We start from the raw sequence: 19,474 nt of genomic DNA, 5'->3' as shown, positions 1-19,474 counted from the left end.
CTTAGTGAGATTATTATCATATCTGTATGCTCGATTTCCCTTTAATACAACCACACATATGCACATTTTTAGATAATAATAAAATAGAAAAATTATATTCCAATAATTTCATGATTTAGTTGTTAACAAAACATTAAAAAAAACTAATTATGTACAAAACTTTTATGTCGATTTCGAGATTACTTTAAATGTAGCTTTACTTTATTCATTATTGATTAATTTTTGGGGTAAATGATGGCATTTTTTGTTTTTTCGATTTTTTTTTTGTAATTATTATGCCAGATTTTCATCATCAATTGCCCCAATAGTTTAGAAAATCATACAATTTACTTTGTATTTCTGATAAAACACCAAAAAAACATATCCCACCTTATATTTTATTTTACATACATACATACCTATTACATATGTATAAGACAATGTGTTTCTCATGTTCTATGACTTTCTCAACACTTCAATTTTCCACCTACTTTCCATAGTACTTAATAATCAATTTCTTTGACCATTTGCTAAATCTATATGTCTACTTTCTTGTTATGTATTGTATGTATTCCATAAGTATAGTTTTTATTTTACGTATCTATACATATGTAGTATATCAAGATAGATGCAAAATCATATGCATAATTGCCCAATTTATTTTTATACCTAAGTACATCATATAGCCACTAAGAATGTACGCAAGTGTAATAAATAATCCAATAACATAAAAATAAATATCGTCAAAATATGTTTCCATTTGCTGTTGGTTTTTTTGCTTGCAGCAAAATTGATTCCCTTTTGGTTACATATACAGCTTTGTAGTATGAAAGGAAGCACATAAAGGGTGGTCTAAATTAATTCGAATCGGAGGCCACCGTAGCGCAGAAGTTAGCATGTCCGCATATGACGTTGAATGCACGAACATCAAAAATGTTCAGCGGTGCTTATCCCCTCCTAATGCTGGTGACATTTGTGAGGCACTTTACCATGTATTGGGTTGCCCAAAAAGCAATTGCGGATTTTTTAAAAGAAAGTAAATGCATTTTTAATAAAAGTTAGAATGAACTTTAATCAAATATACTTTTTTACACTTTTTTTCTAAAGCAAGCTAAAAGTAACAGCTGATAACTGACAGAAGAAAGAATGACATTACAGAGTCACAAGCTGTGAAAAAATTTGTCAACGCCGACTATATGAAAAATCCGCAATTACTTTTTGGGCAAAACTTCTCCCCAAAGAGGTGTCTCTCTGCGGCACGTCGTTTGGACACGGCTATAAAAAGGAGGTCCCTTATTGAGCTTGATTAAATCGGACAGCACTGATTGATTTGTGAGAAGTTTGCCCCAGTTCTTTAATTGGATGTTCATAAACAAATTTGCAAATTAATTCGATGTTAATTGTAAATCAAACAAAAAAAAAAAATCGGAGAAATTTATTGGCAAAACTGCACTTTTTTCACTGAATTTTGGTGTGTAGATGTGGGTTGACCCGAAGAACACGAATCCGAAGTCCATTTTTGAAGAGGACCCTGGACCATCCCATAAGGGAAGTGGACCAATTAAGGCAATATGAGTATCAAATGAAAGGTATTGTCGAGTAAAGTATGAATATGCAGAAACATGGCTAAAATTGGTTCCGGGAAGGACCAACGGGGTCTTGAATATTTTGCATCTTGTTAACATAGGCAATATGGGTAGCAAATGAAAGATACGAAGGAGTAGATTACGATAGATATCCAAAAATTATTAAAAATAAATTAAGCATAAATTAAATAATATGTTCTTTCTTCTAGAGCTTTATTTGTTTTTCCAAATCTATCGTAATCTACTTCTTCGTACCTTTCATTTGATACCCATATTGTCTACGTTACATAGGTTACAAAATTCTCAAAACCCCGTTGGTTCTTTCCGGGTTAAATTTTAAGACATGTTTTTCCATATTCATAATTTACTCGACAATACATTTAATGTGATACCCATATTGCTTAAGTTGGACCACTTCCACCCAAATGGGTTTTTTTGGCCCATAGACAGGCCAGGGATCAAAATAAGGGGGTTTAAAAAAATAAAAAAATCGAAGTTTTTTTCTCTTTCTTCGTACATTTCATTTGATACCCATATTGTCTACGTTACATAGGTTACAAAACTCTCAATACCCCGTTGATCCTTTCCGGGTCCAATTTTTAGATATGTTTTTCCATATTCGTAATTTACTCGACAATACATTTCATTTGATATCCATATTGCTTAGGCTGAACCACTTCCCCTCAAGGGGGTTTTTTGGCCCATAGGCGGGCCAGGGGTCGAAATTAGGGGATTTAAAAAAATTCGGAGTTTTTTTTTTTTTTGTTTCGTACATTTCATTTGATACCCATATTGTCTACGTTACATAGGTTACAAAACTCTCAAGACCCCGTTGGTCCTTTCCGGGTTAAATTTTTAGACATGTTTTTCCATATTTGATACCCATATTGCTTAGGTTTGACCACTTCCCCCCAAGGGGGGTTTTTTGGACCATAGACAGGCCAGGGGTCAAAATTAGAGGGTTTAAAAAATAAAAATAAATTGGAGTTTTTTTTTCTTTCTTCGTACATTTTATTTTTTACCCATATTGTCTACGTTACAAAACTCTCAAGACCCCGTTGATCCTTTCCGGGTCCAAGTTTTAGATATGTTTTTCCATATTCGTAATTTACTCGACAATACATATATTTGATACCCATATTGCTTAGGTTGGACCACTTCCACCGAAGGGGAATTCTTGGCCCATAGGTGGGCCAGGGGTCAAAATTAGGATTTTTATATGGCAAGTGTTAAGGGTCAAATACTCGCCAAGCCTTCGATAGGATACCTAAGACTTCGTCTTTATTTACCTAGTTGGGCAAGTCCAAATCCGAAGATGGAACTAAGATCCCGAGGAATCGACTAATTAAAAGCGATCCTGAGGGTTACTTATGGTAACAACCTTTCAGATGGCAAAGATCAGATGTGTGGGTACATCTTATATATCATTGAAACTTGAAACCTCTCATTGATTTGTTTTAACAATTTTCGGATATGAATTATGCGTTTTTGAGCTTGTTTTTGCAAAAAAAACATAGGAGTTGCACTAATCCGAATTTTTGGCCATAATCTTCAATGCTGTATACTCAACTCGAAAAATTTTTTCGCATCAAAAAACGAATATTTTCGTAAGGGGGTAGGCAGGCAGCCTTTGCTAAAACTATGTAAAAAAATAAAATGTGAAATTTTAAGTAATTCTGCTTACTTTACGAATCGTCCCCGAATTTGGAACTGTGGAATGCTTGAAATTCTTCGAAATTCGAAAAAATTAAGGAGTTACAGCGTTGTTGGCCCTTGAAACGACTTAGAATTTTTACGCACAAAATAATTTTTTGCTATGTTTTTCATAGCAACCTTTCCAATATCGCTTCATCTAGCACCATTACGGAAAGAGATTTTCTTCACGAATCCAACGGTTCAGAATTTCAAAGTTCGTAAAACTAAAAATGTTACAGTAACTTAAAATTCTCCTTGATTTTTTTTGCATTTTTCGGATATTGATTATGCGATTTTGAGCTTGTTTCTTGAAGGAAAAGCATAGGAGTTCCACTAAACCGATTTTTTTGCCATAATCTTCAATACTGTATACTCAACTCGAAAAATTTTTTCGCATCAAAAATTTAAAATTTTCATATGGGGGTGGTAGCCTTTGCTAAAAAAATTCAAAAAAAAATAAAATGTGAAATTTCAAGTAATTCTGTTTACTTTACGAATCTTCTTCAAATTTCGAACAGCGGAATTTTTAAAAATTTTCGATATTCCAAAAAATGAAGGAGTTACAGCTTTGTTGACCTTGAAAACGACTTTGAATTTTTACGCCCAGAATAAATTGGGTTTTGCTATGTTTTTCATAGCAACCTTTACAGTATCGCTTTATCCAGCATCATTGCGGAAAGAGATTTTCTTCATGAATCCAACGTTGTCTTAAAAATTGTGAAGTTCGCAAACTGGGGAAGTTGCAGCAATTGCAAACTCCCGTTGGTTTTTTTTTTTTTTTTTTTGAATTTTTGGATATCAATTATGCGATTTTGAAGCAATACTCGTAAAGTTTTTAAGGAAATAGAAGAGAGTATTGCTTTATCCAGCACCATTACGGAAAGAGATTTTCTTCATGAATCCAACGGTGTGCTCAGAATTTTGAAGTTCGTAAAACTAAGGATGTTACAGCAATTTCAAACTCACCTTGATTTTTTTGCAATTTTCGGATATTGATTATGCAATTTTGAGCTTGTTTCTTGAAGGAAAAACATAGGAGTTGCCCTAAACCGAATTTTTTGCTATAATCTTTAGTACTGTACACTCAACTCGAAAATTTTTTTCCCATCAAAAATTGAAAATTTTCTAAGTGAGTTTTAGGCCTTGAAAACGACCTTGAATTTCTACGCCCAAAATTGGGTTTTGCTATGTTTTTCATAGCAACCTTTACAGTATCGCTTTATGCAGCACCTTTACGGAAAGGGATTTTCGTCTTTCGAATCCAACGTTGTCTGAAAAATTTACAACATTTTACTTAACAGCACGCCGCCTTTGTTTTTTAATAGCTTAACTGGCAATCGGTCAGCTCCCACTGCTTTATTGATCTTTAGTCGATTTGTTTTTATTTCGACACTCATTCAGGCCAGGAAGTATACACTCCAAACTTTCGTCAACGCCTGGTTCGGAGATTTTGTCGTCTCCGCTACAATTGTATACATATGATTTTCTTCCCAACTTCAATAGCTTAGCCTGCAACCCATTGGCCCGTGTTGCCCGTTAGGGTTTCGAAAAATGATCTCTCTTTATCTATTCAGCACTCTCCGTTTTTGTTACATGTTTTGGCACGGCGCTAGCGAAGAGAGTAACGTTACCAAGAAACAAGACCCCCACGGCCTTTGAAGAATCGAGTTACGCTTCCCAGGGGTACGTCACCATGTAGAAGACTCATACGGCACTGGAAGAGTCATATTTATGGTGCTTATGGTTACGTCACTACGTAAGAAGTTTCGCACGGTACTGGAATAATCGAGTTTGTTGTTGTTCTTGCATTGTATTGCACACTGAGGGGGCAGCCCTTGCTGATGTAAAACTCCATTGGGCCAATCCGGTAATTGATCGAGTTTGTGCTCGCACAGAGCTGGAGTTAAGTTGCCTAGGGGTACCTCATCACTTAAGAAGACTTCCACTACACTGAAAGAATTGAGTTAGGCTGCCTATAGATAAGTCACCACTTAAAAAGATTCCGCAGAAACTGGAAGAATAGATTCTACGGTACGATATTGGTTCAAATTTTAATAAATGTTAGCTTTCATATAGACGGATCTACTGTTTTGATAGCTTGAAACCATAAAAATAAGTTACCTACTTTAATTGGCTATGACAGAATATATGTTCCACTAGTCGAACGTAGAATAGCTATCCAAGCGCCTCGATCTTCTGCAAATACAAATGCAAATGTTGCCCATGAACATTCCACTAAGGAACAGGGGCAAACTTGTCACCTTTCAATGAGTGCAGTTCGATTCAAGTTTTAAGCTCAATGATAAGGGACCTCCTTTTTATATCTGAGTCCGAACGCCATGTCGCAGTGCGACACCTCTTTGGAGAGAAGTTTTACATAGCATAGTACCTCACAAATGTTGCCAGCATTAGGAGGGGAAAACCACCGCTGAAAATTTTTTCTGATCGATTCGAAGGGGCGCTCAGCGATTCGAACCCAGGCTTTCAGCGTCATAGCGGACGGTGGCCTCCAACAATGAGATGGTAGGTGTTGATTTGTCCTTCTCGGGTCTTTTCCAGGATTTGGCGCAGTGTGAATATCTTGTCCTGGGTGGATTTACCAGTTCTAAAGCCGCATTGATAGGACCCAATTATCTTTGACTTCAGGTTTTAATCTTTCACACAGTACGCTCGAGAGTACCTTGTATGCGATGGGGAGTAGACTTATTCCTCTGTATTTGGCAAATTCCGACTTGTCTCATTTCTTGTATACGGGACATAGTATGAGGTTCCAATCATCGGGTATGCGTTCTTCTATCCAGATTGCGCATATAGGCTGATGCATACGCCTTATCAGCGTGACGCCTCCGGTCTTAAATAGTTCAGCGGGTAACCCGTCGGCTCCTGCTGCCTTGTAACATACAAAATGAAACAAATTATGTCTCTTTAAATTAATGGTAATGGTACTTGATTTTATTTGTTGTTTTTGTTTTTTTTTTTCATTCTGATTTTTGATTTCTATTATAAATGTTTATAACAAATTAAAATAAAATTGATAATAGATTTTTAAGTTGATTTTCTTTTTTTCTCAGATGTTACAGTTTCATAGGCGAATAGTGTGTGTGTGTATGTGTCTGTGAGTTGGTGAGAAAGTGGTGTGTTCAATATTCGGTATAAGTGTGTGTGTGTGTTTAAATAGATATGCATATGTTTAAATCCATATACAAATGTATCTATGTACTCTTTATCAACTAAGTATACAAAAGTTTATTAGATTTTAATTATTTTTAAATATATAGACTATAAAAAAAACAAAGACGAGTTAACAAAGACAAATTATAAATAAAAAAATACGAATTTTGGCATACTCTCTATGTATACATACATACATATTACTAGGGGCAGGGGATGGGGGACAAAAAAAAGTAAACATACAACATAACATACAAATAATCTTTACAATTGTTGAGAAATATAAAGACTTTGTATATTTTTAAAAAATATACATATATTAAAATTTTTATATAAGATGATATTAATGAAACAACCTCAATTACAATGGAGTTACCGCAATTCAAAGGAAACAATAAACGTAAAAAGTTTGGGGGGGAGGGGGGACATGTTTCATAGTATGATCCACTGAGATCGACTTAATCTAATGTTCTTGTAAACTTAATTTTAAAGCTTGCTCAATCATTTCCTGTTCACGCTTACGTTCCAATTCATATTGCTGTTGATCTTGCTGACTAAGTCGCAGAGCCAGAGCCAAATCTGGATCGATATATTTAAAGCCGCCATCGTCATCGTCCGAGGCGGCTGGGGAATTCGCCGCATTGACCGCACACAGAGATTCCTGCAGGACTCTAAGGAAATGGAAGAGGCAAAGGTTTGGAGGGATTATACTAATGATATGCTAGCGATACATTTTGCATTTAAGGAAGCGTAACATCATTCGCCTTATAACTACAATAACAATATATGAAGATATATATATGTTGAGTTGAGTTTTTGTATAAGATAAAATGCTAAGTTTTTGTTGGAATTTATTTAAATATATTTTTCATATAGTTTATATCATTTTTAAACGGCTGTGGTGAATTATTGGATGACCGATTTCTCGGAGGTGTGGGTGTTGTGGATGACGCTCTTGAAATGTGTGGACTTGTACGATTTGGTGATACCTTAAGATATGTTTTATTTAATGTTAATCTAGCATGGGTTTGGAGGCGGATTAAATACCAGGCAAAGAATTAAAATACAAAAAATATTAATGAAACTTTCTAGAATTGATTATGTATTGTGTTGGTTACGAGTATACGGCCACATGAACTTATAGAAAAAATCGAAAAGTAGTGATTAAAAGTTTATATTTTTTTAAATTTATAAAAATGTTTGCTAAACTATGTGTTACTATAATAATTTTGTTGTTGTTTTGACCTATGCCAAACGATATCAATTAACCATAAAGCATGATTTGGAAAATTGCACCTGGAATAAGAATTTGCTGAAGAGACGGCACAGTATTTGCAAAGAGTATTGCAAATTTGCCCATGAACATTTTATTAAGGTGCGGAACGGTATGAAGTCAATTTTTAATAGACATTTTGTCGAGCACTAATTGAGTGACAAATCGCAAAGAGGTATTCTATCGAAGCTCCCAACCAACACCGAACTACAGCTTACGGACCTTAAAATATAGCTTGGCCTTTGGTCCCTGACAAAATACCAATTTGAAATCTCAAAAATCTAGGCGATTTAAGAGTTAAATGCCTAACAGGCATCCTCAATCCATCTATCTCAAACCAAGAACGGCGGAACGATGTGAAGTCAACTTCAATAGACATTTTGTCGAGCACCCATTGAGTGACAAATCGACCGAACCACAGCTTACGGACCTTAAGATGTAGCCGAAGTCACAGGGAGGGCCAAGCTTTGGTCCCTGACGAAATATCAATTTTAAATCTCAAAAATCTAGGCGATTTAAGAGTAAAATACCTGACAGGCACCCTCAATCCATCTATCTCCAACCAAGTAATACCTATGATTTTGAAAAGGGTCTGTTTTTAAAAAATGAGTAGGGTGCTCCCTATTCTCAAACCAGGGCAATATGGCGAACAAAGAGAGTCATACAAACAGATTTCTCTCCTATCCACACTTTAGCAGAAATGCCATCTTAGTGCTTTTCGCACAAAATTTGGTGTTTTTCAGGTCACGCTAACTTGAAACAGAACCACCTAGATCCAACCGAAAAAAGGCACTAAGTGGAAGCTTTTTGGATTTTTTGTTGGTGCTTTTTACACTTTTTTAAATTTTAGTTTTTCTATCGAAGTCACATTTATGCTATCGCTTTTAGCACGGGGAGCCTTATATTTAAAATAATTTTTGAAAATTTCCTCTAAACCATATTTTAAAGGACAGAAGGTACTTAGCTCATAACTAGAGGCTCAAGAAGTCTAATCGGGAGATCGGTTTATATGACGGCTATATCAGGTTATGGACTGATTTAAACCATTCTTAACACAGTTGTTGGGAGTCAATCTTAAACACTTTATGCAAAATTTCAGCCAAATCGGATAAGAATTGTGACCACTAGAAGTCAAAACCCAAGGTCGGTTTATATGGCACCTACATCAGATTATCAACGGATTTAGACCAGTTGTCGGAAGTAATGCCAAAACACCACATGCAAAATTTCAGCCAAATCGGATAGGAATTGTGCCCTCTAAAAGCTCAAGAAGTCCAGACCCTTGAAAAAGTATCGTGCTCTCCTCTTAAATACCATTTATTTAAACCAAATATTGGCATTGGTTAAAGGGGAGTTTACAGGATGAGGCGTCCCCTAAAATTGGTTATCAAATTCGTTTTCTAATCTCAAATACCTTTTATTTGAGCCACATATTGGCATGATCAAAATGTTTACCCTTTGGGGGGTGTTTTGGGGAAGGGGTGATGCCCTAAATACATGGTCCTACATTTGGATATTGGCCCATATTGCGATGGTCAGTAAAAAATTGCTGTTTGTGGGGTATTTTGGGAAAGGGGTAGACCTCCAGAAAATTAGTCCCGAAAGTGCTCTATCCCCCAAAATCTTTCATTTAAGCCCCAGATTGTCATGGTCGGTAAATATGCCGACCACGGTGCCGCTGCGGTGCTGATTTCTGGAGTAAGGAGGAGTGCCCCAAGAAAGGCACAGAATGCCATGCTCTATCTTAGGCTTTTGCACCAGGAGGGCACTGGTAAACCTGGACCAATCCATCTTACAAATGGGAGCGCTCTGTGCTTTGTCTGACAGGTTGTTTTTGGATCCTATGCACAGTTTGGTATCTCCAGACCTACCTCGAACAATGTCAGTTCATCCATCAAAATTGCTAGAAGAATCTTTTGATTGAGTCCAATACATGATCTATCATCTGCTATCTCTAATAGACGCGATTTGACAGTCTAAAATCAACTTGTTTTCTCTTAAGCACATCCGTGTGTTTTTTTACTAATTTAAGAAGTTACTTATATATTAGGAGGCTTCCGCAGCGCAGAGGTTAGCATGACCACCTATGACGCTGAACACTGGGGTTCGGATCCTGGCAAGAACATCAGAAAACAATTTTTTAGCGGTGGTTATCCCTTCCTAATGCTAGCGATATTTGTGATGTACTTTTCCACGTAAAAACTTGTCGCCGAGGCCCAACGGCGTGCCCCGTTTAAAAAGGAGGCCACTTATCATTGATATGTGAAAAGTTTGCACCTATTCCTTAATAGAATGTTCATGAGCAAATATTATATTATATATATTAGGCCAATGTGCCGCAGAACGCCGCGCCTTCACAATCGCCTAAAATAGTCTAAGTCTGTTTAGAAAATAGAAAGCTTCTCTAACCTAACCTAATCTGCCTAATACTCGGCATTCGTCTATTCTCCGGGAGGCGGCTGGCGTGGGACCACTACTTGGTATAGGGAGCTTTAGATTGAATGCGACCAGCCCTTCTCGGGTCCCTCTTTTTACAGAGAGGGGTCTAGGTCTTATGGGGGCTCTGGGTTGGGGTTGTTTGTTGAGTTTCCAGGGAGTCACATAGACTTCTGGGTGGGTGCGCCGTCTTTTAGTCTGAGGGTTTTACAACTCTTGTGGCCTTGAATGTGATCCTGGGTCAGGTGAGGCGGGCCTGGCATACTATCACAATATATGTGGACATTAAGTCGGCGTGGAAGCCTCTGGTTGCGGGTCATGTTAGTCTTGCCCGGGGCTGCAAGGAGCCTACGTTTCGTTTAGGATGTTGTCAGTTTGTGCCGGGTCCCGGGCCAACATGTTTTAAGATTGCGGACGAAATCTGCGAGTGCTACTGCATTGACTTTAAATTACCCTATTCTCTTAGTACCTTAACATTATTTATCCCGATACGTCATATTTTCTCACACCAATCTTCGAACTTTGATATCGTTTGGAACAACGTATTTTACAATAATTCTCTTAGCAGTTGCTTAGTTTGTGAAAGGTCTAGATAACAAACATATTTCTACCATCATATGACGCAAAAAAAAAAAACAAGAATCTTCACGCAGAATCCTTCCAACGGAAAAAGGCGGCGGCATTGGGTGACATTGCCAGGTTGGTATTTGCCTTTCACGGTAATTACATGGCCTTAAGTGTAACTAATTACTGCCTAAAAACTGAAGTTCAATAGACACTCACATGTGTCCCATACTATGGGGTAGTTCAGAAGGAATATATAAAGACGGTAGAGGTAGTCCTCTTGAAAGCATTTCAGAAGGAATATATAGACAGTAGAGGTAGTCCTCTTGAAAGCATCTATTAGAAGGCCTTGAAGCGCTGTTATCAGATCTGATTTAAGCAGGCATTACTAGGTTTACCACTGGGTATGACCATCATCGGCTCATTGATAATGGTCAAAGTTTCTGTATGAAAACTCTTATGTCATACAAAAGAATGTTCCCAGCATAAAATTTCGAACGATTGTACAATGGATGGCTTATGGTTCGTAGATGAGGGCAGCCATGTGGAGTTGTGAATATAATACACTCAAGGAAAACATTTAGCAAATAATTGGCATTCGCAGATTAGTTTTGTTAATTAGGTAACAAAGCAGATCACTTCAAAAGAAAATTCAAATTAAATTGTTTTAGACCATTGTTTAAACAATGGTATAAAGTCTGACAATATCCTGCAATGGAATTTCAATAAGTTTTATAAAATTATTAACATTTTATGCCAAAAAAATATTTACTCTCAGATATAACATACACGAAGAAAAAAGGTTAACAAATCCTTGACACTTGATCAAAACCTGGCGGGGTTAACTTCACCTTCGTTTTGACTTTGTTATTCGGTTTGCTACTCATTTAAATATTTAATTGAGACTTTACAACAATGGTGGGGACACTAACATATATATGTGTATTTCCTAATATTCCTAATCGTCTTGGCGTTCCGAAGACTATTCAGTCATATCCTTCTGTCAGAAACAGATTAACTTTCGATGGAGTAAACCAAGACTTACTCCACTGATTTTCGGGCCACGCCATGATTAACTAATTAACTGAATGTTAAGCATAAATCTTACTCCTTCTACAATTACTATGGTATTTGTATCATCTATTTACCAACTTCCAGACCTTTCACAAAACCATTTGCATTTATGAAATCACATTCTCGTAAAATATATATATAACATGCATTGCGTGTATTCAATGAACATTCTATCATACCTTTGAAGTTGCTCATCTTCTTCGTCTTCGGCTCCTACACCTTGACCTCTTAGAGCTTCCCATATATCAACTTTATCCGAGGAACTTTCCATATTATGCACATTGATGCTGCAGGCGCCGCCCGAAGTTTCCACCAAACTTTGTTCAATGGCGTATTGCAGCATATCGTCTTCGTCTAGGGGCATTTGGCGTCTGGAGTCTGCACCTGAAGTTTAGAAATAAAAATAAAATTGTAATGTAATTTACAAATGACCCAAAAGCCAGAAACCGAATTAGAACTAACCCACCTTTTTTGGTATAATGAAGGGGTTCATTGAAACAACAATCATCGACTATGCACGTTACACGATCATCTTCATTTATCGTTGTAACATTATCCACTGGGGTGGTCATGCCAAACACATTGCCAAATGTTATGCAGGCATTAAGCACATGGAATAGGGGGATCTCAATTTTAACTGGAAAACCGGAAGGCAGTTGCATTGTAATAAAGTCTTTTAATTTGGATACATGAGGACTGGCCATTGTGGACATAAGATCTAATATAGGAAGAACTTGTTCTTGCAAACGCATGGGATAATCTTCACATAACCATAGATTCGCTTTAAAACGTTGAATCTGTAGAGAAAAATCTATTAAAAAAATAAAGTTTTTTTTTAGCTAATAAAGTTGTTTGCCTTGGTATTAAGTTTTTTAGGTCGCCCAATATCACGACCACCTAAATCTAAATCAGCTGTAAAATATTCTTGAGGTGTTATTATCGTTTTGGGTGAACTGGAACCAGAGTTATTGGAACTATTGCTGTTTGAGGCTTCATCACCATTTTCATTGTGTTCCTCGGTATGAGGTGTTGGGGCCTGCAAACATTTCTTAACAGATTAATGAACTGTTTATTTTTTTTATATGGCAGACTTACCCTTTCCCTTAAACTGGCCAAATCTGGACTAGAAATGTATTCTTCTTCGGCTAAACCCAAAAAGTTATGGAATGGTGTTCTCGATGTTTTGGCCTTAAGAAAATGTAGGTTTCAAAAAATTATTTATGCTAGCGGTATGGTGTCCACAACATCAATTTACCTTGATTTGTTCATCCGATAAATGATCCATGCGTGTTTTTGTTATGAATTCAACATTACTGGCCCCATACACTTTGCAAGTGTAACCATTTATAACTTCTGACTTTTCACTGCGCCATCCCCAAATGCCCGATTTGTTGCGCTCGAAACTGATCTTTTCCATTTCAATGTTGTTAGTTATAACAGGGGCATTCAAGCGTGCCTTGACTCCCCCAATGGGAGGTGGAATGGCTATAATATCACCAATTTCTGAGTTCATTTGTTCCACCATTACCTCACGTGTGTCATGATCGACTTCAATCATTGTGGCACTGTCATCTGTATTCACGAATGGATGAGGTGTTATGAAATTTCTTCACACACTATTTTGAATTGTACTCACTTGAACCTTTAAATATGTATGAACGGTTCCCTCGTTGCCAAGTGTTGTTATCGAAGCCCAACAGTGTTGTGTCAATACGAACGTTAGCTCCACGCTTATACACGCGATATGTATCACTCGGACAAAGGCGAGACATTAAAGGAACTGCAAAGTAAACAAATGTAAATTGAATTAAAAAAAATCTACATTCACACGACTAATGTGACATTTTAGTCTTCAAAAACAGATACAAATATGAAAGATATCAAAGGGAGAGGAGAAACGTTTGTTTGGTACCAAGAAGTAAATAATGGAAATATGAGAGTTTCAGCAAATCGTGTTGCCAAAATGAATGTTGAAATTGTTGCCAGAATATGTGACAAACTACTGCAATTACCCATAGTTCTAATGGGGGGTATTATCATTCACCGTGTGAAACGTGTAGCTGCCCTGGCAAAGACATGTTCCTTGAGCCATTACTTAGGAGATCATGACATATCTCGTGGTGCGCATTGAAAGTTCCCAATATGTGCCAAGTGATTATAGCATGATCAGGCGAGTGTCTCAGGCTTATAGTCTGGGACACAATCCCGTACCGATATAATAAACTAGCCAATCATCGAAACGTGTTTACCGATGGTGGAGATCTGTATTTTTGATTATCTAAGGCCTGCAATAGTATCTTTAAACAATCAATCTTTTTGTATCCACCACCAAAGATGGGGGTATATTCATTTGGTCATTCCGTTTGCAACACATCGAAATATCCATTTCCGACCCTATAAAGTATATATATTCTTGATCAGCCTAAAAATCTAAGACGATCTAGCCATGTCCGTTCGTCTGTCTGTTGAAATCACGCTACAGTCTTTAAAAATAGAGATATTGGGTTAAAAATTTTCCACAGATTCTTTTTTGTCCATAAGCAGGTTAAGTTCGAAGATGGGCTATATCGAACTATATCTTCATATAGACCGATCCGCCGATTTAGAGTCTTAGGCCAATAAAAGCCACATTTATTATTCGATTTTGCTGAAATTTGTGACAGTGAGTTGTGTTATGCCAGTCGACAACCATCCTCAGTTTGGCCCAGATCGGTCCAGATTTGATTATAGCTGCCATATAGACCGATCTCTCGATTTAAGGTCTTGAGCCAATAAAGGGTGCATTTACTGTCCGATTTAGCCAAAATTTGGGGCAGTAAATTTTGTTAGGCCCTTCGACTTCCTTCTTCAATTTAGCCTAGATCGGTCTAGATTTGGATATAGCTGCCTATAAACCGCTCTCTCGATTTAAGGTTTTGGGCCCATAAATGGAGCATTTATTATCCGATTTCGCCGAAATTTGGAATAGTAAATTGCGTTAAACCCTTCGACAAATTTCTTCAATTTGGCCCAGATCAGTCCAAAAATGGATATAGTTGCCATATAGACCGATCTCTGGATTTTAGGATTTGGCCCATAAAAGTCTTGGGCCCATAAAAGACACATTTACAATCCGATTTCGCTCAAATTTGACAAATGACTAATGTTAGGCTTTTCGACATCCGCGTCATAAATGGTTCATATCGGTCTATATTTGGATATGGCTACCAAAAAGACCAATATTTTGTTCTGCAAAATTGAATAATCAGTTGTTCTTATTAGACCACTCAATATCCGTGTCAAATTTTATCCAAATCGGACCATATTTCGATGAAGCTGTTATGGGGGCATTAATTATGCATTTTTCACTGGACAAAAGGTGGTTTACATATATACCCGAGGTGGTGGGTATCCAAAGTTCGTCTCGGCTGAACCTAACGCCTTTTTACTTGTTTAAAAATAAAATTTTCATGTTCACAAAACTTAAGAAGGTTTAATTGGCAGATTTCCTTTATAGAACTGTCAAATAAAACTAATTTAAAGCTGCATAAAGTTTTGTGAATACACAGGTATTAATGTTTGCTATTTTTAAATTTTCTGTTCACAAACCACAGACTTACCCCAAGATGTAAACTCCCATTTCATTTCAATATAAAAATCAGGAGCATCCAACAAATGCTGCAATAACTTTGGAACATGTGTTACTCTCTGAACATGACGTTGCAGATCACGTACCTCCAAAATGGCAGTTAGTATATCTTCATTACCCGTACATACAGCTTCCTGGACAACTGTGAAAATATATGACAAATATCATTAAATAGCACCTCATTGATATGAACAAGAACTTACTTGACCAACCCTCATACTCATATGTGGCATTGCATTTTGCTGCTAATAAGCATTTGACACATTGTATGTGTCCCAACTTGACCGCCAACATGAGTGGCGTACGTCCCCGCGGATCAACTTTTTCTTTATCAATCTGTGGCAAAAAGAAAAACAAATGCAATAAATATTAACAAAAGGTGATATGTGTGAAAAATGCCTACAGATTGCACGTTATTGACTCTACTACAAAAAAAAAAAACACCCCAGATGGTGGGCCGTGTGGTGGTGGTTGCTGTTTTGTTATTTTACTATTGACCCGGAAACCTTAATTTACTTTTACACACGAAACCACATTGTAACAACCAACAGCGGCAGCAGCAAGTTCGATGTACGTTGGTCTAACACCACCATCCTTCCTTACTTTTATGATACGCTACTACCACCTACCCCTAACTAGCAATTTAGCCACCTAGGGCCACCTCCTCAACAACAACACATCCATACTAACTTTTGCATTCCTTAGGATCTCTTTTAGCTCATCCAGACTGTTTTGCCAAACGTGCCAATGCAATGGATACTCCAATTTAATCTCTTCAATAGTCTTCATTTTCCGAGAGGATTATTTGACGGTGATTTAATCAAATTTACACCTTTTTCGCACTTGTCACTTGGAATATTCTTCTAGGAATCTGAAAGTCGAATTTTAACTAATCGATTATTCGATGTTTTCTTGACACAAAATCGATTATACCTTCATGAAATTGAGTAATCGATTTTGGCCAGGATGCCCTACACTCCGCAATGTCAAGTTTGTAGTGTTTTATCTTAAGCAAGGTATTCTGTTTAGCTTTTTAAGCGGTATGCTGTCAAACACCATATAAAAAAGGCGGAAAAGTAGTACTCTGCTTGTCGTGAGAAAAATGACAAAAAAAGCAAAGTGGCAACACTTGAAATCATTACAGGCATCATTTTTGTATAGTTTGTTGCTTGATACATTTTTCTTTATTTATTTGCAGAAAAAAAATAAATTTAATAGACAAAACAGTAAGTGCAGATAAAAAACGTGTTTTTTTTAATGGAAGCAAAAACAATTGGTTGAAGTCAAATTCCGCTCGTGGAACAATCAAAAATTTCCGCAACAATTCCGAAAGAAGAATAGAATGCCAATCCTTAGTACTATAGATCATATACTCTTCATCTGTTTAAAGTTGAAATTTGGTTAACTTATTCAGTCAAATGCGTGGGTGCATTTGTTGTGTAACTCACACAATACAAACCAACCTATTTTAATTTTTTCTGATATGCACGCATAAGTAAGCATAAGTGCTGCTCGAGGTATGTAGCACCACTTTTAGGTCTTATTGTATTCTAGGTCTTTGAAGATACGGCATTTGCAAAAGTCGATAGGGATAATTTTGAACGCATAGATGGCATTGTATTCTTTGGGATATATTAGCCCAATCGGATTAATTTAACAGATAAATATATTTTTTTAAGGGCTAACTCACACAAGGGCAAAATTATACTTAAAATATCAATTTTTAAGGGAATCGCTAAAAAGATAGGGTCCATTTTGAACAACGACACCCGTTGTAACTAATATATAACTGAAAGATGGGGCCTATTTCTACTAACGACATCTGGCATCCAAAAGCTGCAATTGAAATACTGCTTCTTCACATATTGGGTGTCTTTGGTGTAGTGTGATAACAACTTTATTGACAACATTGTTAACAGCTGAGCGGCTGTCAGTTGTCAGTTGCGGTATGATGTGAGTTCTAGTGTTTTTTTTCGTAAACCGAACGCGATTTTACTGGTAAATTTTACAGTAATAACCGTAAATACAGTAATTCCATCAATTAATGGATCATTCTGCTACAAAATGTAAGTAGATTCTTTATTAATTGAAAAAATACATCATAAACTATCATAATTAGCAGTAGTAACACCCTTTGTATGTACATGCAAACCTCATTACATACATGTGTACATATATACATGGCAGATTTAAACAAATGAGGAAAAGAAATTTATACACATTTGATAATTTAAAACATATACCAAAGATTCAATGTATTGATTATCGTTGCAAAGTCAAGGTCAGTTTTCAATGAAATTGATATAAATAAAACAGCATCGCTGAGTGCATATCAGTGAAATACTTTTCAATTTCTTGTTATTGTTGTTTGTGCAGCTCTATGCGCTCCATTGTGCGAAATATTTGATAAATAAAAGACGTTTTTAGTTTTTTATGTGAAACATTGTGCTCTAAGTGGATTGGGAAGTGGTTGCGGCATTATGCTACAGCAATTTTTTTTGCATCTTCATGTACAAGTGCATGATTAGATAAATTTTGAGGCAGCGATGGCTATGGGTCTTTCCATATATGCATGTTTACATTCAAAACACAAATGTGTATAGATCAAATGTCTTTAAAGACAGTTTGATGATGATGATCCTAGCAAGGAAGAAGGAGAAGACAATTTTTAGTGATTTTTTAGAAATCCAACTGTCTTTAAAAAGTTTATAGTTCCCGAAATCTGAAAATGTTGCGGACTTATCCCGCTACAGGATCCAGGAACGGATGCGAGGATATGAAAATTGTAAAGTCGGATTTTCCTTTCCCTCTTCAGTAGCTAAGACGCTTGACATACTACTCCACTTGAGCCTAATACTCTATGAGCATAGATTTTGTAAATTGTATAGGCTGTCCCCGTGGCTCTTGGCCCTTCCAAGGTCAATAGGCTTTCAATACGATCAGCCAAGTCACGCTTTTTGAGGACATTGTCAGCATGTCCCTTCGGATAGACGTAAAATGTTGAGTTGCAAATTTTTTGTGTGCACCCGAGTCCGATGTGGAATTTAGTGGTAAGAATTTAAAGCCCGGTAGGTTGAAACACGATGTTGCCCAAAGAGTGGTGATAACTCCGGTATTATTAAAATTCTTTCTTCTTTATTCCGCACGCTCCAGATGGCAATTCATCCGATATCCAAATATGGCCCGATTTGGACTATATTCATCAAAAAGGTTTAGAAGGGTTCCAGAACTCGCTCTGCCAAATTTCATCGAAATAAGTTGAAAAATACTTCTTTTATAGGCTCACTGCACTATATCGGGAGATCGGTCTATATGACAGCTAAACCCAAATAGGGTTCGATTTGGATCACATTTTACAGGAATGGGAAGGGATTTACCAGAACACACTATGACAAATTTTATCGAATTCGGGTAATAAATTTTTCTTGTATGGCCTTAATACTCTATATCGGGAGAACAGGCGGTTGGTCTATAGGGCAGCTATATCCAAATATAGTCCGATCTGAACCACAGAAATGGGCAGGGGTCTACCAGAACCAAATGCCAAATTGGATGAAAAATTACCAATTTATTGCCTCAAGACTTTAAATCTGGAGATCGGTCTATATATCGGCTATATATAACTATAATCCGATTTTAAGAGATCAAAAGATCAGGTCTATATATTGGGTTGCCCAAAAAGTAATTGCGGATTTAGTAAAAGAAAGTAAATGCATTTTTAATAAAACTTAAAATGAACTTTAATCAAATATACTTTTTTTACACTTTTTTTCTAAAGCAAGCTAAAAGTAACAGCTGATAACTGACAAAAGAAAGAATGCAATTACAGAGTCACAAGCTGTGAAAAAATTTGTCAACGCCGACTATATGAAAAATCCGCAATTACTTTTTGGGCAACCCTACAAAAAATACGAAATCATCAAAAAATTTTTGAAAAATGTTTTTATACCAAAGATATCTGCAAAATTATTAATACCCAGCTTTGGGTAAATAACCGGGTATTTACCCAATTTCCCGGGTAAATACCTTTTCGGTATTTACCCATCGCCCATCTCTAATCATGATGGA

At 36.6% G+C, this 19,474-nt stretch overlaps 2 protein-coding genes across 3 annotated transcripts in view; one reads left to right on the top strand and one right to left on the bottom strand.

The window, feature by feature from the left end:
- Nucleotides 1-6,190: 6,190 nt before the first annotated feature.
- LOC106080714 (ankyrin repeat domain-containing protein 13D) lies at nucleotides 6,191-16,277 on the bottom strand. Its single transcript, XM_013242217.2, has 10 exons — nucleotides 16,097-16,277; nucleotides 15,610-15,742; nucleotides 15,378-15,548; nucleotides 13,415-13,558; nucleotides 13,034-13,350; nucleotides 12,874-12,966; nucleotides 12,635-12,814; nucleotides 12,245-12,575; nucleotides 11,958-12,162; nucleotides 6,191-7,102 (listed from the first exon to the last, which is right to left on the bottom strand). The coding sequence occupies exons 1-10, from the start codon at nucleotides 16,193-16,195 to the stop codon at nucleotides 6,895-6,897; spliced, it is 1,881 nt and encodes a 626-aa protein (XP_013097671.2). The 5' UTR covers nucleotides 16,196-16,277; the 3' UTR covers nucleotides 6,191-6,894.
- A 1,061-nt stretch (nucleotides 16,278-17,338) lies between these two features.
- Nucleotides 17,339-19,474, top strand: part of LOC106080712 (lysophosphatidylserine lipase ABHD12) — a 40,819-nt gene continuing 38,683 nt past the window's right edge. For both annotated transcript variants that reach the window (XM_013242209.2, XM_013242214.2), the window contains exon 1: nucleotides 17,339-17,472. The gene's annotated coding sequence lies outside the window, so the exon portion shown is untranslated. The remainder of the gene's footprint in view (nucleotides 17,473-19,474) is intronic.

Source organism: Stomoxys calcitrans, chromosome 5 (genome assembly GCF_963082655.1).
Source record: "Stomoxys calcitrans chromosome 5, idStoCalc2.1, whole genome shotgun sequence".
In the NCBI taxonomy this organism is placed as follows: Eukaryota; Metazoa; Arthropoda; class Insecta; order Diptera; family Muscidae; genus Stomoxys; species Stomoxys calcitrans.
Note: the sequence above shows the minus strand (reverse complement) of the source record. Positions and strands in the feature narration are given on the sequence as shown.